The sequence below is a fragment of the Astatotilapia calliptera genome, chromosome 7 (genome assembly GCF_964374335.1).
Source record: "Astatotilapia calliptera chromosome 7, fAstCal68.1, whole genome shotgun sequence".
Lineage (NCBI taxonomy): Eukaryota > Metazoa > Chordata > Actinopteri > Cichliformes > Cichlidae > Astatotilapia > Astatotilapia calliptera.
The window spans coordinates 42,950,996-42,976,985 of NC_137428.1; the positions used below are offsets into that span (position 1 = coordinate 42,950,996).

Consider the following 25,990-nt stretch of genomic DNA (forward strand, 5'->3'; position numbering starts at 1 on the left):
TGGAACACCTGAATTCAACAATTTGGATGGTTGAATAAATACCTTTGGCAATATAGAGTATATTATGAGCACAAGATAAGAAAAAACAGCCAGTAGTCAGGGTTTCAGGATAACTTTAGGAACTTTCTGGAAAAAAAAAAATGAGTATAATCAAATACACCAATATCTAAAATCCCTGTTGGGATGGGACTTGTGGCCTATGGAGGTGGGCTCAGGTGTAATCAGAGCAACACTTGACTTTCTGTTTATCACCTGTTTTTCTATCGACATCAACAAGCCTAACATTCCAGCTAAACTTCAGGGGGGTTCTATTTGAGACTTATGCTTTGTGTGAATGTTACTGTCATGTGGGCTACTTTTAGGTGTTGACAGAAACTACATGAAGTGAAGTAAGTCATACTCTCTGATAACACGGTAGCTGCGTTCTCTGAAGAAATCATTTTCTTTGTCAAACTCTCTCTCATCCTCTCCAATCGTCACATTAAACCGTTTCTCCTCAAAGTCAGGCTCCTGCTCCTTACGAATGGTGGCCTTCTTCAGCACCTGTGAGATCCAAACACATACAGAACAATCTGAAATACTGACAATCTGTGACTGATGTCATCAATTAGCCCACATTAACACACAAAGTTTTATCATGACAGGAATATCGGTGAGACTACGTTCCAAGTTCAGTATGTCTAATACTATGAATGGCTTGCTGAAACTGGTCAGTTCAGAAGTTAGGTACCCCCTTGTAAGTAAAATAATTACTGTCAAAAGTGTCTGTGAAGGTTCTCAGTCATCCAGGTCATTGTAGTCAAAGGAGCTTGCAAAGAAAAGTATCTGGACTTCTTTAAGTTGCTTGAAGACGTTTCACCTCTCATCCGAGAAGCTTCTTCAGTTCTAAGGTCAAATGGTGGAGAGTCCCAGATTTAAACCTAGTGGGAGTTTCCCCCCACAGAGGGACAAAAGGACCCCCTGATGATCCTCTAATCGCCTGAGCCAAGGTGTGAAACTGGGTGTGGGTCACAATCAGCCAGGGTTTCGGGTGAGCTCATTGAGAAACCAGGCCCCACCCTATCATGTGATTTCCTGAGGTGAGATGGCCCAGGATGTGAGTGGGCGTTAAGGCGTCTGGGGAGGGATCTCAAAACTGGATTATAGATGGCAGACAGTTGGTGTCGTAAACCACCGCCTCTGTTCAAAGATGGTCGCTCACAGTGGACATAGATGGCTTTTTTCACTCCTCTTTCAAACCATCTGTCCAAAATGTGAACATTGGCATCCTCGAAAGAGTGTCCTTTATCCTTAAGATGCAGATGGACAGCTGAGTCTTGTCCTGTGGAGGATTGCCCAGACCTCTACATTGGAGAGACCAAACAGCCACTTCACAAGCGCATGGCACAACATAGAAGAGCCACCTCCACAGGACAAGACTGCCAATGTTCACATTTTGGATAGAGAGGACAGATGGTTTGAAAGAGGAGTGAAAGAAGCGTGAGCGACCATCTTTGAACAGAGGCGGTGGTTTACGACACCAACTGTCTGCCATCTATAATCCAGTTTTGAGTTCCCTCCCCAGACGCCTTAACGCCCACTCACATCCTGGGCGATTACAGGATCATCAGGGGGTCCTTTTGTCCCTCTGTGGGGGGAAACCCACTAGGTTTCAATCTGGGACTCTCCACCATTTGACCTTAGAACTGAAGAAGCTTCTCAGATGAGAGGTGAAACATCTTCAAGCAACTTAAAGAAGTCCAGACGCTTTTCTTTGCAAGCTCCTTTGACTACTGTCAAAAATCTGTTGATGTTCTTCCAGAAACAAAAAGAGCTTGTTTCAACAGGACTGTTTATATATCCCTTTTAACTTCACTCTCTCATGCTCAGCGGGATACGTGGTAAAAAACCTTACATTTCATTTACAGTGATGTTGTCATAAACTTGATTATTATTCATTATTAATTGCACCCATCTTGTTAATTTCACTCTACATGAAAATGTGAAATCATTAGCAGTAAAGACTCTCACTATGCAAGAATTTTATTCACACATTTAAGTTCAGTGTGAGTGTCTTCACTTTCACGCTTGTAACTCAAAACTGGCACCTGAGCAGATTATCATTTTATTTTTTTTTGCTTAAGCTTCAACTTTTAACAAACACCTTGTTGGCAAAATGCAAGACATCAAAACACATTTGGTTAACAAATTAGGCTTTATAAATGTTTACCAGGCTAAAGGGTAAGGCTTTCCAAGCTGCCTACAGGAAAATACAATAAATTCTATTTGTAAGCATTTGCTTGGAATGCCGTTAAACAGACTATAATGGCAGGTAGTTAACACACACACACACGCACACACACCGCAGTGTGATTGGCTTTCCATTTGGCGGAAGCTCAATTTAGTTTTCAGTGACAAGCAGTGGAACTGTTTACCTCTTTAGCATGGCGCAGTCCTCTCTCCCAGGCACTCTCCACAGGAGGTTCCACTGGAGGTGGTGGTGGAGGCAGTTCCTCCACAGCAGGAGCAGCCTGAAACAGCGAAGAATAATTAATTTATCTTACTTGCAGAGAGATACAGAAGAAGCCTGATGAGATTCTCAGCAGAATTCAAGCTAGCGCAGAATTCACAACATTGATTCACGTCCTACAATACAAAAAAAACAAAAAAAGCATGATAGATGGGTCTTAGCAGTACTAAGTACAGTCACTGTAACAGAGGCACACATACCCAAGGATTATTGGGTATGAGTGGGTGTGGTCCTCCAGGAGGTGCCCCATTAGGTGAGAAGAGATCTGGCTTACTGATGAGGGAATAGTTTCCTTTGTCATTGACTCCAGGGTGGATAAAGCGACAATTCATTCCCCAGGTACAATTTCCTGAAGAAGGCACAACAATATTTATTATTTATTACTGTAACTTTGCTTGGGGTTTACAGAAATTTTTTTAAGTATTATATGTCAACATTGATACTCTTGAATTCAGGCACCAATATGAGTGAAAGATTCTTGAAGAAGTACTTCCGATAGTATTCCATTTTCTTAATCTGACCAGTATTCTGTTATTTATGTTAGGAAGTATGTTGTGGGAAGGGCTACTGTTCAGTTCAAAAGATAAATTACAAATCTTTATTATCATCTTGCAGCAAATTAAGGTGATACTCAATCTATGTGAAACTTTAAAAATTTGCAGTAAAAGATATAATGGATCAACAGTTTCACTTAAAAGTTTCTTGTTTTCAAAGTTTCTTATTAAGTGTCTAAAAGCAGAGGGGAAAACTTAAAGCTGAATAAAGTTTAAAGTTCAATAGCTCCCTCTACTGTAGATAAACTGAAATAATCAGACAGATATTCTTAACCCTTTAAGACCTACCATAGAACCAAGTCCGCCAGAGCTTATATTATATTTTTACATGCTGTGGAGCCATTTTTGGGAGCATTTCAAGTTGCTATACATCAATACAACCATTATAGCCCAGATTTTAATAATATGTATTCATTAAGTGCATAGTAATTACATAAATTGCAAAAAAGTGCAATAAACTACAAAAAAATTGAAAATCATTTTTGATTTTTTTACATATATTTGTAGTTAGAGAAATTTAAGAGGCTTATCCCTCAAAACTGTAAATACAAAAAAGTTGCACAAAATAGTTTCCCACCACAGGAAATTTATTTTGAGTGTCTTCATAGTTTTATTTTTGAAATACACCAATTTTTATACACTGCAGGAAAAACGAAAATAAATATTATACTGCAAATTTGCAAAAAAGCAGCATATGCATCAAAATAAACTATTTCCAGCAGTGCAATATGAGTCCTAAGCATCCCAGAAACGACACAGAAAGTCATAAAGTCAAAGATAACTTTTAAAAAGAGCAGTATAGGCCCTGATCGCAAAAAAGACTACATTTCCGCGAAAATGACGTCACTTCCGGTTTCGGCCAGGTAATGGCGGAAATGCAAAAGTTCGCGCTGACGTCTATTCCAACGTAGGAAGTGTTTTGAACAGCTGATCGGACCGGCAAAGCGTGTTTTTGGAATATTATGTTTTTGTTCCTGCAAGCGCTTTTTATGCAGTTTTTGCAAAGCTTTATGTGGAAGGAAACCGTGACCTAGGACAAGCTGATGGCACAATATGTAAGTACAACTCCTCCGGTTTCATATGCAAAAAAAATTTTTGCGCTAGCTTACGTGGTTGCAGTGCTACCGGGATTTAAAAATAGTTACGCATAACAGAGCGTTCCCGCTCCGATCGGCTCTAAAGGGTTAATACATTAAAAAGGCTTAAAAAGTTTGTGGGAGTTGACAATTTCTCACAGCTGGTACTGTCACATGGCAACAGCCATCATTCTTTTGGAGACTGTCACTGTCACTAAAGATGTCACTTTAAAAACTCATCTGTGTAGACTATGCCAGAGGAAAAACAGAGTTTAGGGTGTTTTCTTGAAGTTTAAAACAATGATTTACTATGATCAGATGTAGGAATACTTTGTTACGGTTCTTAACTAGAATTTTCTGGTATGTGTACTTCAAGTACTGTATTTTCGCGACTATAAGGCGCACAGAAAAGTCTTGGATTTTCTTCAAAAAGTGCGGCGCGCCCTATAGAGATTGAAAATGTGACGTCACTCGGGGGTAAAACCGCAAAGAATTCTGGGAACTCGTGGCAAGAGGTACTAGCGCACGCAGGCTTTCAATTGAAATCAGTCACACAGCGATAAAAAGAAACAAAAAATGCCAAGAAGCTGTTGTATTATTAACTGCAATAGCCGGTCGCATGACAGCTACGGGAAGCCGACGGGTAAAGAGATCGGTTGTTATCGGATTACGTCGTTGAAGAGAAATTGTTCGAGCCATGTTTCCGAAGTAACAAAGAGGCGACTGGATTGCAGCCATTCAAAGACAAAATATAACGTCCCAGAACACTCCAGCTCAGGTTAGTCTGCTCCAAGCATTCCCACAAAGGTCAGTCTGCTGTTGTAGTTAATGCGTCATTTTTCTTAACATAACTGGTGATACAGGTTACAAGCAAGTCTGGCGCTGAACAGAAATGGTCGCGCTATGCTCCTTTATTTATTGTGCATAAATAGTGAATTGTCCTGACACAATATTGTGTTTCGCTTCTGTTATTACCATGGTACATTGACAAAAACATACTTTTATTCACAGGATAAAACAGTTGTTTTGTATCACTAATTGCCCAGTGCGATTACAGCATACAGTATTATTGTCACTGCTACATTTCTGTGATACGTACCAGAAATTATTTCCACTACTAATTAATTACCATTGAGCTCAAAGGTCCTATTAATAAACGGTTAACGAATGTGTATTTATGACGACGATTTGTCAGACTGGTAAACTTATGATACGTACGATGGTCTTTACTTTCTACACGGTGCATTTCAAGGTCCTGTACCCATCCGTCGGTAAACTGTACCTGGGCTTGTTGCAGTGACCTGAAGTTACTAAACTTCATGAGTGTATGCACTCACTCCAAGAACCGTATAATTATAAACATGAGCGTGGTGAAAGTTGGGAAGCACGCTAACGTATTTTGTCACTCTGTTTGCTCGTAAGGGTCTAACCCTTTCACTGGTTTGATTTTTTTCCTCGTATCTTTTCTTTGACTTTTCATCAAGTCTGTCTTTGTTCGGACCGGCATTGTTCTCCTTCATTTTGTACATACCTTTTTGGGGGACAAAGAAAAAGCAAGAATTTATTGGAACCGAAGAATGAACGTTTTGCGGTGCTGCAAATGCTTGCATTTGATGCAGGTACTTGGATTGTTTTGCCACGAGTTCCCGGCATGCAATGCGCGAAAGTCACGTGGTCTGTCAATCTCTATAGTGCAGTGCGCCCTGTGTGTGTTGTAAGGAGGACGTAGTAGAGAACACCATGAGAACACTGAAGGGTGGGCGTTGATTGTATATACCGGTACAATCGCACATACCTGTATAAAAGGACAGGTATGTGCATTATGTGGAACATCGTTGTTTTAACAACCCTGAAAATGGCAAAGAGACACGCTTATGAAGCACAGTTTAAACTGAAGGCCATCAGCTACGCAGAGGAACATGGAAATCGAGCAGCCGCGAAAGAATTTAAGATTAATGAATCGATGGTTCGCAAGTGGAGGAAGCTGGAAAACAAGCTCCGACAGGTCAAGAAGATGCAGGTGAGTTTCCGCGGACATAAGGCAAGGTGGCCCGAGTTGGAGAAAAGACTCGAGCAGTGGATCATCGAGCAAAGAACGAGCGGGAGAAGCGTTTCGACGGTTACCATTCGACTAAAAGCAGTTTTGCTAGCAGAAGAAATGAAAATTGAACATTTCCAAGGAGGTCCGTCTTGGTGCTTTCGTTTTATGAAACTGTGCCATTTTTCCATCCGGACCAGGACTACGGTAGCGCAGCAACTTCCAGCGGATTATAAGGAAAAGCTGGCCATCTTCCGCTCCTACTGCAGCAAACGCATCGCCGACAAACACATCCAGCCCAGCCACATCACTAACATGGACGAGGTCCCGCTCATTTTCGACATCCCAGTGAGTCACACTGTGGAGAAGAAGGGGACCAGCACGGTAGCGATATGCACAACGGGGTATGAAAAGTCTTCTTTTACTGTTGTGCTTGGCTGCCATGCTAATGGACAGAAACTGCCGCCTATGGTGATTTTTAAGCGAAAGACTTTGCCTAAAGAGAAGTTTCCAGCAGGAATCATCATTAAGGCAAATGAAAAGGGCTGGATGGATGAGGAAATGATGAAAGAGTGGCTGAGGGAGGTGTATGTAAGGAGACCAAGTGGTTTTTTTCCACGCATCACTATCGCTGTTGATCTGTGACTCTATGCGTGCCCATCTCACAGCCGATGTGAAAAAACAAGTGAAGCAAATTAACTGTGAGCTTGCTGTCATTCCGGGAGGCCTGACAAAGGAACTCCAACCGCTGGACATCGGTGTGAACCGGCCGTTCAAAGTAAGGCTGCGAATGGCGTGGGAGCGATGGATGACCGATGGAGACCACAGGTTCACTAAGAGTGGAAGGCAGCGCCGGGCGAGTTACGCCACAATTTGCGAATGGATTGTAGATGCTTGGGCTAACATCTCTGCTGGCACTGTTGTTCGAGCTTTCGCAAAAGCCGGCATCATTTCCGAGGAGCCGCACGGCACGGAAAGTGACTCTGACGGTGAAGAAAGTGAACCTCGAATGTTTGATGGAGATTTAGCGCAGCTGTTCAATTCAGACACAGAGGATGAGGACTTTGATGGGTTTGATTTATGATGATTACCGGTAATAAAAATGTGAGTAACCAATCTGAGTCTGAATGAAGGGAAGAGCAAAACATTAAAAGAAAATTCTGATAAATCCAGGATATATCCTGCCTTGAGTTGATCCCTGGTTAGGCCCTCCTGACTCGATTTCCTGAATGCTGCAGTTTTATCATGGGGGATGTTGATTCCTGTGCATGAGAGTTTCTATAGATAGGTGTAAATATGGGCTGTCTGGATACACGAATGTGATGAGGTTGAGAGCCATACAGGGGTAAAGGGGTGGGGGGATGGTGGGAGGGGTTCACATGATGTGTTTTCTGTCTTGCTCACTTTTTTTTCCTTTTTTTTTTGAGTTCTTTGTTTTGTTTTGTTTTTGTTTGCTTTTAAAAAAAAATTCTGTAATTATCAATTATCAATGTTGTTATGCTGTTATTATTATTATTATTATTATTATTATTATTATGCTGCTTGTATTTTCTGTGTTTGGTTTTCGGATGTCTGAGGTTATCCTTGAAAGGCATAGATACAAGTTGTGAGTTTTCAGTTTGTTTTTTTTGCTTTGTTTGTTTGTTGTTATTTGTTTTCCAATTTAAAAATGAAAATAAAGCTTGGGGGAAAAAATCCAGGATATATCACACACGATGACATGAAAGATTCAAAAAGATATAGTTTATACATAATTTATAGAGCTATAATCAGGGGTCAAAGTGGGTTGCAATGGCGTTTGTGGTCACGCAGCTTCAGCAAATCTGCTAGCTAAAAGGTACAGTTGCTGTATTTATGGAGAGAAAGTGTGTGAAATAACTTCTCACCCTGGTAAAGAGATGGGTTTTTTTTAGTTTAGTGCTGGAAAAACACGTGATCTTAAGAAAGCTCATGAAATATTTTCACATGATGAATTCAGTTGTATAAATCCACAAAGAACAATGAACATCAGAGCAGCAGTAAGCACTAAGAAAATTTCTTTCAACTCACAAAAGAAATTATGATGAGTTGCGGCAGAGTCACCCTTTACAATGTCGGCAATAGCAAATAGCAGTTTTTGAGAAGCTAATAATATTTCATTGTTACATCAATATAGCACAAAGTAGAGATAGCTTAGCAGAAAAATAGTTAGTGTAAATGTCCTCCAAATAACCATTTTACTTTCTTACTTTGAGTAGATTTAACTGAACTTTTTCACTTTTACTTAAGTAAAAAAAAAAAAAAAGTATAGTATAGTATAGTAGTAGTATAGTATTATTTTTTAGAAATAGGATATGGCATTGCTCAGAGAAAGAATTACAAAATGTACATCTTGACCATAGCTACTAGGGGTGCAACGTTAGTCGTATCGATATTGAACCGTTCGATACAGTGCTTTCGGTTCGGTACGCATGTGTATCGAACAATACAAAATTTTTTATTTATTTTATCAACTTTCCTTCTGACGATGCTGTCTGTGTTGAGCGCTCAGTGGATCTGCGCTCGACAGTGCAGCCTAGGCGGAGCAGTCGAGTGCAGATTCACTGAGCGCAGGGCAAGCTAGCGAGACAGAAGTTAAGCTCGTTGCAACATGGCAAATTGAACCTCCCCCACCCTCATTCAGATGTGGCGTTTGGAACTATTTTGGTTTTCATGTGACGTATGACCCTGATGGTAAGCGCGTCATGGATAAAATGCTCAATTACATTGATGGGAACTAGTGCGTTAGCGCAGTTTGCTCGCTAACGTGTTGGCTGTCCAGCCCCACGCACGGGGCGATCCGCGGTAACTCGTTAACGGAGATTTGCCGTGTTGTGGCGTTAACGTAATTTCAACGAGATTAACGCTGACAGCACTAGTGGGAACACAACGAATATGGCTGCACATTTACTCTGACATCACCCTAGTGCAAAGACAAGTGGAAGCAGACAAAAACAACAAGCATGCATGCTACAAACTTTACCCGAGTCATTTAGACAGTCGTTAGCACATGATTCTCCTTATGGGGACCTGATATGTTTAATATGCTGCTGAGAATATAGCCCAGACGAAGCGTATAGTATTGCTTTTATTTTGGAAAGAGACATTTCTCTGTAGTAAACTCTCTTTTCCAAAGATGAGTGATTTCTCGATCAGATATTTAATTTTTATTACTTTGTTGTTTCAGCAACATTGAATTTAAAAACTGTACTTTTGAGTTAAAATATATATTTATAATTTTAATAAATGACAAATTAAAAAGGCATGAACATTTTTTTTTGTATTGAAAAAGTATCGAACCGAACCGAACCGTGAATTTTGTGTATCGTTGCACCCCAAATACCTACATATGAAGGTTTTTCACAGGTCATTAAATAGGAACAGTCACTGAGTGAATCCGTGTACCGTATTTTCCGCACTATAAGGCGCACTTAAAATCCTTTCTCCTTTTCTCAAAAATCGACAGTGCGCCTTATGTATGAATTCTGGTTGTGCTTACTGACCTCAAACAGATTTTATATGGTACACGGCGCTCAAAAATCTGTCAAGAAAATGTTTTATTACGACTTTGGTAAGCTACGAAGCCGCACCACTTGATTGATCAGGAGTCTCGCGGAGTAATCTGGATCCAAAACTCTGTCCGCTTCAGGTCCCAAAGTCAAACGAACACTGCGGCATCACTGAGACTTAAAAACTGTCTAAATTCTTTCATCTTTAATAAAATGATCGGGTTGCTGCTTTACTATGTGTAACAATTAAGTTTAACATCCGGGCATCCATGAAAACAGAATTTATTAAATTTAACAGAGTTAGAAGTTAGCAGGAAGTCAGTGCACTAGTTTCCACCTAAACATGATATAGCATGTTCTGACTGAGAGATTTCTGAAAAAATTAAAACGCACAGCTCTGCTGTCACTTCCAACATAAACGAAGACAGAAAACTAAACAGCAGTGATGTTTGTAGGGTTACTGGAGATGGACTAGCTAGTACATAATGATTTGCTATGTGATGGATAGCCACACATCTATGTTAGCATAACATAAACACATAGACTAACTTTTTTCCACTCCATAAAAGTTAACATCAGGTTTCCTTATTGTTAGGGACAAATTCAATCGCATGGCAGGATGCTGTAAACGTACCAAACTTCAGTCAGGAGAACAACTGAGATAATCCATCCACAATGTGAAGTTAGTAATTAATATACTGAAACAACATGAGAATAGAGCAGCTGCGAGAGAATTCAACATTAATGAATGAATGGTAAGGAAGTGGAGGAAGCAAGAAGAATCAGTTGAGTAAATTTTGAATTATCTGACTGTTTTGTTTCGCTTAATGCACCTTATAATCCTGTGCGCCTTATGTATGAAAACCGACGCGTTCATCGACAGTGCACCATATGAGGTGAGGTGACGCAAAAATTTCCCCGTTGTGGGATCAATAAAGTCTTATCTTATCTTATATAATCCAGTGCACATATGGTCCAAAAAATACGGTACACCAAAAATCAGGACAAATGTTGAATAATCTATACCAGGGGTGTCCAACTCCAGGCCTCGAGGGCCAGTGTCCTGCAGGTTTTAGATGTGTCCTTGATCCAACGAAGCTGATTTAAATGGCTAAATTACCTCCTCAACATGTCTTGACGTTTTCCATAGGCCTGGTAATGACTGAATCATTGTAATGGTAATAATCATTTGAGTGAGGTGTGTTGATCCAGGGTGATGTCTAAAACCTTGAGGACACTGGCCTTTGAGGCCTGGATTTGGACCAATGATAAATGCTTTATCATTTGATATAACTGATCATTACATGGATGAAGAAAACTGTTCAGACATTATGTAAGTTGTGTTCAATTAAAGCACACTGATAAGCTAGGTTCTAATTAAAATACTTTTTTAAAATACATGCCAACAAGGTATACAACAAGAGACTATTTAGTCTAGTTAGTCCAAATATTTTTCCTCATTTAGTCAACTAAGAAATTAGTCTCCAGGAACATCTCTAATGGGAAAAGAAAAGTATGAGGAAGAAGAGAAAGAGCCCATACCACATTACCTTATCACGGTGGACGCAGCCTTATGGTACGGGTATGTATGGGCTACTGTTCAATTCTATTTATAAAGTGTCAAATCACAAAAACAGTTGACTCAAGGTTCATTATATCGTAAGGTAAAGGACTTTACAATAATATAGAGAAAACCGCAACAAATGGCCCCTTATGAGCGAGCAGTTGGCAACAGTGGGAAAGAAAAAAACTCCCTTTTAATAGGAAGAAACATCAGACAGAACTACAATGCAACTGGCTGGGGTTGATGGGAGGAAGATTTAAAAAAAAAAAAAAAAAAAAAAAAAACCACTATGGAAGAGAGTCAGAGATTATGATAATGATCAGTGTATAAACACATCACAAATGAAAAAGGTGAGTGACAAAGAAATACTTACAGGGAGTGCAGAATTATTAGGCAAGTTGTATTTTTGAGGAATAATGTTATTATTGAACAACAACCATGTTCTCAATGAACCCAAAAAACTCATTAATATCAAAGCTGAATGTTTTTGGAAGTAGTTTTTAGTTTGTTTTTAGTTTTAGCTATTTTAGGGGGATATCTGTGTGTGCAGGTGACTATTACTGTGCATAATTATTAGGCAACTTAACAAAAAACAAATATATACCCATTTCAATTATTTATTTTTACCAGTGAAACCAATATAACATCTCCACATTCACAAATATAAATTTCTGACATTCAAAAACAAAACAAAAACAAATCAGCGACCAATATAGCCACCTTTCTTTGCAAGGACACTCAAAAGCCTGCCATCCATGGATTCTGTCAGTGTTTTGATCTGTTCACCATCAACATTGCGTGCAGCAGCAACCACAGCCTCCCAGACACTGTTCAGAGAGGTGTACTGTTTTCCCTCCTTGTAAATCTCACATTTGATGATGGACCACAGGTTCTCAATGGGGTTCAGATCAGGTGAACAAGGTGGCCATGTCATTAGTTTTTCTTCTTTTATACCCTTTCTTGCCAGCCACGCTGTGGAGTACTTGGACGCGTGTGATGGAGCATTGTCCTGCATGAAAATCATGTTTTTCTTGAAGGATGCAGACTTCTTCCTGTACCACTGCTTGAAGAAGGTGTCTTCCAGAAACTGGCAGTAGGACTGGGAGTTGAGCTTGACTTCATCCTCAACCCGAAAAGGCCCCACAAGCTCATCTTTGATGATACCAGCCCAAACCAGTACTCCACCTCCACCTTGCTGGCGTCTGAGTCGGACTGGAGCTCTCTGCCCTTTACCAATCCAGCCACGGGCCCATCCATCTGGCCCATCAAGACTCACTCTCATTTCATCAGTCCATAAAACCTTAGAAAAACCAGTCTTGAGATATTTCTTGGCCCAGTCTTGACGTTTCAGCTTGTGTGTCTTGTTCAGTGGTGGTCGTCTTTCAGCCTTTCTTACCTTGGCCATGTCTCTGAGTATTGCACAAATCATACAGGTAGGGCTGGATCAGATGACCCTGAATCCACCTTTAGTTATGCTGCTGCTGCTGGGGGCTTCCCATGATGCATTGAGCTTTTCTCCTTTTCTCACCCCTTTTCACATAACGTGTTTAGACTCTGTATTTTCACTTTTTTCCACAGCATGTCTTTAGTCTCATCTTCCTCCCGTCACCCCCAACCTATCGCGGCAAATGGCTGCACCTCCCTGAGCCTGGTTTTTCAGTGGTTTCTTCTTGTTAAAACAGAGTTTTTCCTTTCCACTGCTACTAAAGTACTCAGTCATAGAGTCTGATTAAAGTGGTGGGTGGGCTCTCTAACATTTTGAAAGAAGCCAATTTAGCCTAGCGTTAGCCTCAACGTGCTTTGAGTCACAGTGGCTATATACAGTGCCTTGAAAAAATATTTGCCCTTTTGAAATTTCTTAGATTTTTTTTTCTTTGCATATTCTTCACACAGAAATGTTTCCGATCAAACAAATTTTGATATTAGAAAATTATTCCAAATAAATACAATCCAAGTAAATAGAAAAAATTTAATTATTAAAACATTATTTATTAGAGGAAAAAAAAGCTATCAAATACAGTGGTCCCTCGTTTATCGTGGGACTTACATTCTAAAAATAAGCCGCGATAGGTGAAATCTGTGAAGTAGCCAACTTTATTTTTTACAATTATTATAGATGTTTTAAGGCTATCAAACCCCTCACTACACACTTTAATAATAATAATAATAATAATAATAATAATAATAATGGATACTTTATTGATCCCCATGGGGAAATTACTTGTTTTTCTCTGCATTTGACCCATTCACTCAGTGAAGCAGTGGGCAGCCCACTAAGCAGGCGCCCGGGGAGCAGTGTGTAGGGACGGTACCTTGCTCAGGGGTACCTCAGGGTAGCCGTTAGGTGGATTCGAACCGCCGACCTTCCGATCATGGGGTGACCACTTTACCTACTGAGCTATCCCTGCCCTATATCCCTTTATACAGTTTTCTCAGACAGGCATGAACATTTTCTCGCTTTTCTCTCTTGTTTAAACACTCTCAAAGTTCAAACCTTCGTAGAAAAATAAGTCCAGTATTATAGAATGAAACCAAAGATGCCTGCGGTTGCCTTTGACGATGCAAAATGTTTTGTCGACATTGTTGTGTTTGTTGGGGAGAAAACTTACTAACATACACAGTACAGCACTTCAGAGTCACACTGCTAGCGATCGAAGATTTATGTAAACAAGATTGATTGACAATGGTCTACAGCCAATCAGGACGCAGAACACAATGTGCTGTAAAAATATTTTTAAAAAGCATGCAAAATTGCACCCAAAAAAAATCCGCAAACCAGCAAAAGGTGAACTGCGTTATAGCAGGGGACCACTGTATAACACTGTATATGCCCCATGTGAAAAAGTAAAAAGGATGAAGGTAAATACTTTACTACGACACTTCATCTGCTGTTCACCACCTACCTTTAATGAAAAACCTGCAGATGGGACGTGGTCGGATCTTCCTGTCTGAAGGATCTTTGACCTCCCCCTCCTCCAGATCATCATCCTGCATACACATACACAAGCCAAATCATGACACTTCACAACACATCACTGTATCCAGACTATTGTTGTGAAGTGTGTGCTATTTGTATTTCAAGTGCAAAGTAGAAATTATTTTAAATGTCTAATGAGGAACAATCATTGGGGATGGGTTAAAAAAAAAAGATTTCCTAATTCAAATCAATTTTAATTTGAATAATCCGATATCGATCAAATCCTGCAATCATTTTTTTAAATTAATGTATTTTTCCAGAAATATCAGAATCTCAGCTAAAAGCTCACAAAACTATTTCAACAACCACCAAAGAGATAAAATAGAAAAAATTAAAGAGCAGATAGACAGATTCTACACAAAGATGTAAACACACGGCTTGTTCACTCGATGGCACGGGTGCTGAAAGCCAACATCTCATCACAGAATCCAAAAATGCAGGTTTCGTCACTGCGAACTCTGAATTTTGCAGCATATTTTCAAGAGGGTTATGTGCTATAAAAGATCAGGCCAGTAAAAACTCCTTTATATTTTTCTGGGTTTTAGCCTCAGTTACTTTGACACAAAGGCATCTGCTGTGATGCTTACACCTCTGATGAAGCCTCACGAGTGTCAGCATTGTTTTTATACCTAGATGGTTTACACCAAGTTTGTAATTGCAGAGAAATAGTCCGTTCACTTTGGGCATGTCATTTTCCAGCAGGAACCTCAGAAAAACCCCTGAGGCTTTACGGATTAAATAATAAGTCCAAGACTGTAACTGCTTTAGGATCCGTTTTCCTAATTTGGAAATAAATATATTTTATTTACAAGGTTTAGAGGGTTCTTTCAAAAGTACATATCCAAGATAAATTATCCTAATTATAATATTTCTGACTGAGTCAAAAACGGAATTGAATCGAACCGGGGCCTTGTGAATCAGAATTGAATCAGTTAAAAAAATCAGTGAAAATACCCAGCCCTAACAATCACTAGTGTGTGACATTCTGCTGATCCAGGCAGTTATAAGATAAAGACTTTTAGTGCCCATTCTGCCTCTCCACTAGAGGCAGAACATGACATCACTTGGCTGGTTGGTACTAACAGACTTGTTAGCCCAGTCTGTTGACAGGAAAAAGAGGACACCAAGACTAAAAAGCCGTCTAATGGTAGCCGCTTTTGCACTTCTCTTTGCTGCAGCAATCAGTTTTATGTTTAAAAAAACCCCCACAAGTACATTCTGTCCACTTTTACGCTCTGTCTTTTAGGCAGTAAGTGCCTCCTCGTTGTTGGCTAGCTAAAATGAAACAGGAAAATCCACCTGTTAGCTGTAACGTTGGGGTTTGTAGAATACGTTCTGAATCAGGTACACTGACAAGTTGCATTTCAACACACTGATTTTTTTTTTCTTTTCTTGTCAGGTCAGGTGTACAGGCCGAGGAGCGCAATCACCTGATGTCTTCATGATGTGTCCTTCGGATGCTCATTGGGCAACATGTCTGACAATCCCCATTATATGAAACGCTGCCTTCAATTTGGAGACAGTACTAGGGCTCACTCCAAACAATGTTAGAACTTGTTTTTTTGAAACATCAAAGCCAATTTTCCATCAGTACCTACTGATCGATGAGTACCGATGAGTATCAACTCATAACGACTCAACTGGTTTTCCATTATATTTCAGTACTATCTTTTGTGCATGCTCGTCATCATAGCAACAGTGCCAAGCATCCTGTGACGTAATTAACATGCGACACGAATGCTACAACAAAGATGGACGCTGAGAAAACAATATACTTGGTGCTTGGTCTGTGTTTTGTTTTTGTTTTTTTGTCAGACTCGGGGAACATGACGTTGTTTTTGTTTAGCCATTTCCCTTGTTGCCGGGTTTCAAAAATAGTGGTTTTGACTTTCGTGAATGAGAAGCTCTCATGACTCATTGAGTGATGCTACTGACCAACCAATAGGTGGCATGCAATCTAATGACGTCACATTTTAGTACTTGCTCAGATCGCTTGGAACCCCAGCTGAGTAAATAGCAAAAAACTGGTAACTGGTAGCCCTAGTAGTACCTGGTACCAGTTACTAGGGCTGCTCGATTATGGCAAAATGATAATCACGATTATTTTCACTGAAATTGAGATCTCGATTATTTGACAATATTTATTTAACAATAACAATGTATTGAATAATGACTTTAAAGATTGTCAAAAAATAATATAAAATAGTGTGCAAATACTGATAACAGTGCAAATGTTTGCAATATAAAAAATAAATGAAAAATGTAAACATCTATGTTTAGTAAACTTTGCAGTGTTGCTCTGTGGTGCAGCTACGACACCGTAGCAAAGTTTACACACTATGTCTACTTGATCCACGTCTGACTCTGCGGACCCATAATGTTTCCACACCACTGAAGTTTTTTTTTACCTCTCTTTTCAACCAGCGGCAGTCACTCTCCTCTCCAGATAACTTCTGCTTAGCTTTCCGAGCTTCCCTCGGGTCCTCTTAATCAGCGGTCCCCAACAGCCGGGCCTCGGACCGGTACCGGTCCGTGAGTCGTTTGGTACCGGGCCGCGAGAGTTGAGGCTCAGGTGTGAAATGTATAGTTTTCAGGGTTTTTATCGGTTTTCAGTGTTATTTTGTTATCGTTTTTATCGTTTACTTGGTTTTCCTGGGTCTTTTCACGTGTGTTATGAATAAATCTTCTTTTTTTTCGGTACCGGTACTAGTTTTATTTTGTTGTATGTATCCACGACACCTTAAAGGCCGGTCCATGAAAATATTGTCGGGCATAAACCGGTCCGTGGCGCAAAAAAGGTTGGAGACCGCTGCTCTTAATTGTTGTGACACGTGTTCGAAATGCAGAGAGGTGCGCTCGATTTGCCACACGGAGCAGCGCGAGAGTAAAGTACGAGGGAGGGGCTAATAATCGGCTCAGTCATTTTTAATGATCGTTGAAAGCCCAGATCGTAATCGTGATTAAAATTCGATTAATTGAGCAGCCCTACCAGTTACTATGACCTAATTCTAAAATGACCGAATTAAGAATTCACACCCTTAAAACCCTTGTGTTTACATTCTGTAGTGCGCACAACAAGACATGCCTAGGCATGTCAGAGAACAAGAACCCAAAACCCCCGCAAAAAAAGAACTAAACCAAAACACTTAAGTTGAAAGCAAAACCTTTTTCACCACTTAAGGCAGAAGCAGGCTACAAATACACATAGGACTATGGTGGAGCAAATGGGTTGTCCAGAAGTTGTTATGGCTGCCTATACTGTGGTGTGTAAAAGTGTTTTGCCCACTTGCTGATTTCCTATTGTTGTATATGTCAGTCACACTTAAATGTTCAGATTATCAAAAAATGTAAACATTAGCTAAAGATAACAAAAGTAAACATGAAATTCGGTTTCTACATGAAGGTTTTTATTATTAAGGGGGAAAAATTCCAAACCTACATGGCCCTGTGTGAAAAAGTGATTGCTGCTAAATCCATTGCAATAATTGGGAATAAGTATCTTGGAGGGCTGTGGAGGAATTTTGACCCACTCATCTTTGCAGAATTGTTGTAATTCAGCCAAATTGGAGGATTTTTTAACAGGAACCACCTTTTTAAAGGTCATGCCACAGGAATTTCAATAAGATTCAATTCAGGACATTGATTGCCTGTTCCATAGTCTTCATTTTGTTTCTCTTAAGCCATTCAAAGGTGAACTTGCTGGTGTGTTTTAGATCATTGTATTGATGCAAAAGACAATTGTGCTTCATCTTGAGGTCATAAACACATGGCCAAACACTGTCCTCCAAGAGCAGAATTAGCAGTATCTTCCCAAAATCATTGGGGATCATAGAGATATTTCCTGGCAAAACTTATTCACCCCCCCCCCCCACGCACCTTCATTTAGAAATTTAATTTTGTGTTTACTTGTGTTATCAGTGTGTAACATTTACATTTGTTTGATGATCTGAAACGTTTAAGTGTGACAAACATAGAAATCAGGAAGAGAGTCAGAAAGGGGGAAAAATACTTTTTCACACTAGTCTATAAAACATTCAAAACTGAAAACATATTTCTAGTTTTAGTTATTTGACCGTATCTGTGCAGAGGTTTTAAAGGCCCAAGATGCTTTTGTTTTGTACAGTTCAAGTTGTTAAGCTGTTATTTTATACTTACTAAATACTAACACTACTAAATTTAGAAATTGTATCAATAACAATATTATTTCTGCTTAGCATCGTAAATATTGTTATCACAAACATTCTTGAAATATTGTGATGTAATTATGAGGCTATATCACCCAATCCCAATGAAATACTTGTGTAAAACCCCTTGAATTAAAATTGAAAATCTGTACTTCAACCACATTTTGATTTGATTAAAAATCTAATGTGATAGTGTACAGCGGCAAAACTTTCCAGAACTACTTGATTTAAAAAAATAAATAAAAAACAAAACAGAATTGCATTAACGCATCAGTGGTGGGCCGAATATCAGTATATGTATTATATTGCAAAGGGACTTGTATTGTGTGCTTTCTCATCCACAGCTCTATTCAGGTTTTACAAGAATGTATAAGTCAACTATTAATCAAATACTAACTCTATTTGGACGTTTTTTGGTTTTCCCTCTTTTGCTCTTCACACAGACCGTTTACTCGCATGCTAAAACGTGACTCGTGAGAAGAATATGGACTTCAAACACAAAAAGAAAGAAGAAACCTTTGAGTTCTGAAAATGTTAAGCCTACAAGGCTTCATATTCTTATTTCCCTATTATGAGAGTGTAACACACACTCAACACACTCAGCAGTAGCATAAAGAGCATCCAGCCAAATTAGGTCCAGTCCACTTGGATTTTTTTTTCTCTTCAGATTTAACACCACTCTTTATGTTTAAGGCTATTTGTTCTAAAGGTTTATCAATAAAACAAAAACACAGTAGCAGTGCTTCCTGACTAAAGGCTTATTTTCAAACACAAGGGATTTTTACAATTTACCTGCACTCAGCAAATCAGGCAGCACTACTACCAATAGAACTACAATAACTTACATCAATCTCTCCTTCATCAATTTCTCCATCATCCTCATCCTTCTTCTTGTCTCTGAAGGATTCCTGGCGTATCCTCTCCGGCCCTTTCGACCCATCTGTCCTCCTGGATTCGCTGTGTTTAGGAGATGGTGGAAGGATTGATTTTTTCTCCTTTTTACTGCTTTTGTCCTCGCTTTCCTCCTCATCTTCATCTCCCTCTACTTTTGTGTCTTCCTCATCGTCCTCCTCGTGTGTAGGGATGCCAGGCTCCTCTGGGACCTCCTCATCATAATCAAGCTCATGTTCGTCCAGTTCCCGGGAAACTGACACAGAGTCATCCTTCACTTCCCTTAGCGCAGCAGCTCTCCTTGTCTCTTCATCTCTTATTCTTCCATCCTCTTCATCTTTGTTTTTGTAATCCTCCTCTTGATCATCCACTTCAGCTACCTCACATTCTGCAGAGGCAGCTTTTATGTAGTCATCATATCCTTCCTTCCAGTCTTCTCCATCTTTTCCAGCACTAAGGCTCTTGACATGTTCTGGCTCAGAGTCTGGGGATAATGGAGTGCTAACAACTCTCTCCTCATCCTCCTTTCTTTCCCTCTCCTCCGCCACCTGAGGACTGTCTTCATTCCCCTCCATAAGCACAATGCTCTCATCATCCTGTCCCAACTCTCCCATTTCTCCAAAAGGTTCCTCATCCTCTGGCTCCGACACAAAGTCAGGCACCACCTCATCCTCCTCTTCCTCTAATTCCACATGTTTTCCATGGCTTTCCAGCATTTCTATGTCCCCTTCTTCATTGAGGATCTCGCTGTCTGAAATGACCCTGTCCTCCTCTTCATTAGGAGACTCCAGCAACTCACTGTCAGAAAGACCCTTCTCCTCCTCCTCAGGAGACTGAGGGGACTGGGTAGGGCTTTCAGGAGTATCCATGTGAATCCACTCTGGTGCAAAACAAAAACAAAAAAAGCAATCTGCCAAAAAAAGAAAGAAAAGACAACTGTATGTCACCAGTAATCTGATAGCAATTAAATACTGTTTAATGTAATGCTACGTGCCTTTTGTTAATCGATTTAAAAACAGTCAATTAAAAACAGTCACAATTAACCAATAAAATGTCTATAATCACAAATTAAATTTAAAATGATGCACCACAAAAATATGTTAATTCCGCTACCCACTGAAAGAAAAATGGTACAGTTAACTTTTATAGTAACATATAACTGTCATACACCATAACGTTAAATACTTGTTTTTGTTCATTTGGTGATAGCTGACACAAAGAACGGAAAAGAACCGATTTCTATTAACTTTGATAACACCGTTCCTGAGATTAAGACGTAGCTATATGTTGATCACAGCAGTATATGTTTTATATGAAATTAGTTTCCGGCGCTGCTAATTCACCAGCAAAGTAAACGTTAGCTATAACAAGCTAACTAACAACCACCATTTAGTTTTAGGTGTATATAAGTCTCCATATAGCTCCATGGTACAACTACATGTGTATACATAATTAGATAACATGCTCAAGTTTATAAAGACTACAGGTTTCCCTGTAGCATAATGTCACTGGTAACACTTACAATGGCTGGGTCGCGCTAGTTCGCAACAAGGCCCATAACTTGGCGGTGCGAAGACAAAGCTAATAACGAGTAAAGTGTCCCCAACCTATGGATAGTTTTCTTCAGCGATTATAAACGCTTGGCTTAACCGTACAAATAAGTGGACACTACCGGTTTAGTACGAAGCGTTCGCACCAGTACACTTGGCCGTCTTACGGTTAACAATGTAGCCTCCCCTGAAGCTAAGCTAAAAGAGCAAGTACACTGTGCTAGGAGCTAACAACACATTTTTAATCACCTTGCCGACACGAAGCTCTATAAAGACCACGCCTCTACCTTTTCAGCTGCACTCTCTCGCGGATATAACTTTTTACAGTCTGCAATAAATATTAGACGGTTTTATTTTTAGCCGCTGTAGCGATGAAAATAAAACACCCTGCACGGCACAGCGAGAGCGGCCATTACCTCAACGTCATCAAAATACGACAACCGTGTGGTTGGAACCGCGCTGAAAGCTAATCAGGGCAGATCTGAGATCAGTATGGTCCAACGTTGACAGGAGAATATCTGTAATATTTTAACAATGTTGTTAGACATACATGATTTTTAACCAGTTACTTAGAAATAATGGAAGACATTTTTGGGGAGCAGTTACGTCGTTCCATGTAAGTATTATTTTTGATTAATGTTTTCTCTTCAATTCACTTGGTGAACTCTCATCTCTGTTGACAATAACTGTAATATGGATACAATGTTTTACCACTAATTCTTTTTGAATTAACTATTTGAGTTAACTCGTCTAATTTCATTTATTTCAGTTCTCCATATCCAAAGACTTTTTTAAACCTTTGTTTAGTTCACTAAAGAACAACAAAGTAATCATCAGAATCAGAATCGTGTTTATTGGCCAAGTATATGTGCAGACACATACAGGGAATTTGGTTCCGGTAGATGGTGGCTCTCAAACACAGCAATGTAAATCACACACACACACACACACACACACACACACACACACACACACACACACACACACACACACACACACACACACACACGTGTCTATATATACACATTACACATACATACACAAAGCTCTGTAAACCAACTATAAATAACTAATCTAACCTTATATACATAAAATACAGAAATTAATGAGGTGGAATGAATACTACAAAATGTACATAAGGTGCAGCTGCAGTCTGGCAGTGGGAGCAGTGTGACAGGTCAACTGTTAAGAAGGGAGATGGCGAGGGGAAAGAAACTTCCTGTGTCGGGTGGTCCTGGTCTGCAGGCTTCTGTACCGTCTGCCAGAGGGCAGCAGATCAAAAAGTCTGTGTCCAGGGTGTGAGGGGTCTGTGATGATTTTCCCTGCCCGTTTCCTGGTTCTTGAGAGGTACAGATCCTGGATGGAGGGCAGGGGCGTGCCGATGATCCTTTCTGCTGCCCGTACAGTCCGCTGCAGTCTGCTCCTGTCCTGTTTAGTGGCTGCACCATACCAGACTGTGATGGAGGAACACAGGACAGACTCAATGACCGCAGTGTAGAACTGGATCAGCAGCTCCTGTGGAAGACTGTACTTCCCCAGTTGTCTCAGGAAGTACATCCTCTGCTGGGTCTTTTTGAGGATGGAGTTGATGTTGGTCTCCCACTTCAGGTCCTGGGAGATGGTTGTACCCAGGAACTTGAAGGTCTTCACAGTTGACACAGGGCTGTCTGATATGGTGAGGGGGAGCAGAGTTGAGGGATGTCTCCTGAAGTCCACTGTCATCTCTACAGTCTTAAGAGTGTTCAGCTCCAGATTGTGCTGACTGCACCAGAGTACCAGCCGCTCAACTTCCTGCCGGTATGCAGACTCATCACCATCTTGAATGAGGCCAATGACAGTGGTGTCATCTGCAAACTTTAGGAGTTTGACAGCCGAGTTCTTGGAGGTGCAGTCGTTAGTGTAGAGGGAGAACAGTAGTGGTGAGAGGACACATCCTTGAGGGGCACCAATACTGAGGGACCGGGTTTCAGAGGTGATCTCCCCCAGCCTCACTTGTTGCTTTCTGTCTGTCAGGAAGCTGGTGATCCACTGACAGGTAGCTGGTGACACGCTGAGCTGGGAGAGTTTGGAGGAAAGAAGTTCAGGCACGATGGTGTTAAAAGCTGAACTAAAGTCCACAAACAGGACCCTGGCATAAGTTCTTGGGCGGTCAAGGTGTTGCAGGATGTAATGCAGCCCCATGTTCACTGCATCATCCACCGACCTGTTTGCCCGGTAGGCAAACTGCAGAGGGTCCAGCTGGTGGCCTGTAATGTCTTTCAGATGGGCTAACACCAGTCGTTCGAAGGATTTCATGACCACAGACGTGTCATATCAGTATTATGACCAGTGACTATATAAAAGTAGATTTTCGTCAATGATGTTGATTGTTGCAGTTAATAAACTTTTTAACATAATTCTTGATCATTGTTATTTATTTATTTATTTCTTTTTTGCCTTGAAAACAGTAGCTCACATTAAGCTCACAGCAAGTTGAGTGGCTGAGTGAAAAACTTAATGCTTAATACTGGTGGCAGCCAGTGCTATCCCTCAGCCCCCTAGTAGATGCACTTGTGGCATAAATTTGAAAATCTTAAATAAGTCTTAAATGAGTTGCTGTTTTCAATAGGCAAACCAATATAAACTGTCTAAACAAGAAAGGCCACTTTGTTTGAGCTAACTAATCGTTTGTAGATTATAAAAAAATTATTTGCTTTTAGTTTGATTAAACTTAAAATGTCTGTTTATTTCCAGAAACGTCTAACTTGAAAAATTCTTGCCCATAATGAAACCAATCCTTATTTCTTCATATTTTGTTAGTAATATAGAAAATGAGCACAGTAATGTGTAAACATGAATACGGTGTAACTAGGCGGCACCAGAGTTACTACGGGAGAGGCTCAGAGTACAGCAGGAGTCTCCACCACATCACTTGCGAACAGGGCCTTTTTCAGTAGCTTGCCAAAGGGATCAATAACAAAAGTGGTCAAGAAAATAACAAATATAATTTGTAGATTGGTGAAACTGGCCAAGCTTTCCATCCAATTAAAATTAAATATACCCCTACCCCTCTTGAGATAAAACAATTATTTGTCAACTAGCTGTCAATCAAAAGTTTGTGCCGTCAGCAATTGAAGCGGTTAGACGCCGTATGGAGGTAGCAGGCAGACGAGGTGCCAGGCTATTAGCAACAATGATAGCAGCAGAGTTTGGTTATGCTAGTAAGAGGGAAAAAAATATGTTCTTGAGGAGTGGGAAACAACTTGTTTTTTTTTCCACAAATGTGTGCGTATGTGTGTTTGACCTGTGGCACGAACCTTGGTGTCTCTAAAAAATGCAACACGGAGCAGCATTTCACCAAAGTTCACAGCAACCTTTCCCAGGACTTTGTAGTGGGAAGCAACCTCTGCAAAAAAAAGGTAAAAGAATTGAAAACTATCCTCCAAAAACAACCATCTAAACAGACAAAGAACGCTAGCGCATCAACCGAGGCATCATTTAAAGTGGTGCACATCCTCACCAAGCACAAAAAACCCTTCATCAATGTCGAGATCATTAAAGAGGCAATGGCAGAATCATTGAGAAAATAAGACTGAGATTCTTTCTGCTATCGCTAATGTTCAGCTTGGCTTGAACACAGTCAGCAGATGCAGAGAGAAAGCTAGATTTGGACCTGCACAGGTGCTCCTGGTATTTACTTCAGTCTGATGAGTCTGTGGACTACAGTAATATGGCACAGCTAGCTGTGCACACATGGTGATGACTTTTCTACAAAGGAGGAATTTTTGACATTGCTGCCACTGAAAACCAAGGAAGTTGGCATTTACAATGCAATGAAGCGGTACTTGTTGGGGGGGGGGAAAATCCATTGAAAAACTGGTTTCTATAACAACTGATGGAGTAGCAGAGGTGACAGGACCTCACTCCAGATTTATTGCACATGGCAAAGTGCACCCAAACTTTGCTAAATGTTCGAACTATCACTGCATCATTCATCAGCAGGCATGACGTCACATCCGGATGGCCCGGATTGCAGCCGTTCGAAGACCAGATATAACGTTTCAGAACAAATACTCCAGCTCATATGTTAGTCTGCTCCAAGCATTTCCACTAAGGTAAGTCTTCTGTTGTAGTTATTACGTAATTTATCATAACATAATTGTTGATGTAGGTTACAAATAAGTATTATATTGACTTGAATAGAGATCAATGACTGTTTTCCACAGTCATTGATAGAGATTGACAGACCACGTGAATTTCGCGCGTTGCATTGTGGGTACTAGAGGCAACAAAATCAAAGCACTGCATCAAGCGCTAGTATTTCCAGCTTTGGTAATCATTAATTCTGCGGTTTTAATCCCTACTTGCATTTTATTTGCCCCCAAAACAGTTATGTACAAAACGACGGAGAACACGGCAGGTCCGTACGAAGACAGACTTGACGAAAAGGCAAAAAAAGAGGACAAAGAAAAAAATCAAAGGAGTAAAAGGGTGAGACCCATTTGTGCAAAAGTCACATGGAAGTCCGGTGTTGAGCAGACATAAGCTTTTTTTTTTTCTTATTGGGTGAGATCGAGGCTTTCATGACAATGAGAGGAGAGGATAACATACTACTAAGAGATGCTGAGTGGGTGATCTGGCCAAAAATCCGGATCAAGAAATTAAAAAGCTGAACCAGCAGTTGCAAGGTAGACACAAAAAAGTGTGTGAAATGATCGGTGCTGTGAAGGCATTCACAGCAGGTGCAGCAGCCACTATTTTGTGGTCCATCCCTTGAGGAACTACTCTCTTGTTTATACTCCTCCTGTTTTGCCTGTGTTGTTTTGCCACAGTTACTTCTTGCCCGCGTGTCTTGCTACTTTACCTGCATCATTTGTTTATTTCTACTAGCTTGTTTAGTGATTTGCTCCAAAGGCCACAGAAGGTGCCAAATGGGAATTCCTTTATGTTGTGTTTGAGCTAGGATTACCTGTTATAACAACAGTCACTGGCACAGCCGACAGTTCACCAGTTGAGTGTGTATATGTGGGCGACCGTGGCTCAGGGGATTGGGAATCGCATCTGTAACCGGAAGGTCGCCGGTTCGATCCCCGGGCTCTCTGTCCTGGTCGTTGTGTCCTTGGGCAAGACACTTTACCCTA

General features: G+C 40.3%; 1 protein-coding gene across 1 annotated transcript in view; it reads right to left on the reverse strand.

The window, feature by feature from the left end:
- The window catches only part of zc3h18 (zinc finger CCCH-type containing 18), a 59,775-nt gene extending 38,467 nt beyond the window's left edge, over positions 1 to 21,308 (reverse strand). The window contains exons 1-6 of the mRNA XM_026174863.2: positions 20,843 to 21,308; positions 19,275 to 20,230; positions 14,172 to 14,256; positions 2,710 to 2,858; positions 2,415 to 2,510; positions 401 to 543 (exon numbers count right to left, since the gene is read on the reverse strand). Coding sequence (XP_026030648.2) covers positions 401 to 543; positions 2,415 to 2,510; positions 2,710 to 2,858; positions 14,172 to 14,256; positions 19,275 to 20,189 — 1,388 coding nt within the window. The 5' untranslated portion in view covers positions 20,190 to 20,230; positions 20,843 to 21,308. The remainder of the gene's footprint in view (positions 1 to 400; positions 544 to 2,414; positions 2,511 to 2,709; positions 2,859 to 14,171; positions 14,257 to 19,274; positions 20,231 to 20,842) is intronic.
- Between the last annotated feature and the right edge of the window lie 4,682 nt (positions 21,309 to 25,990).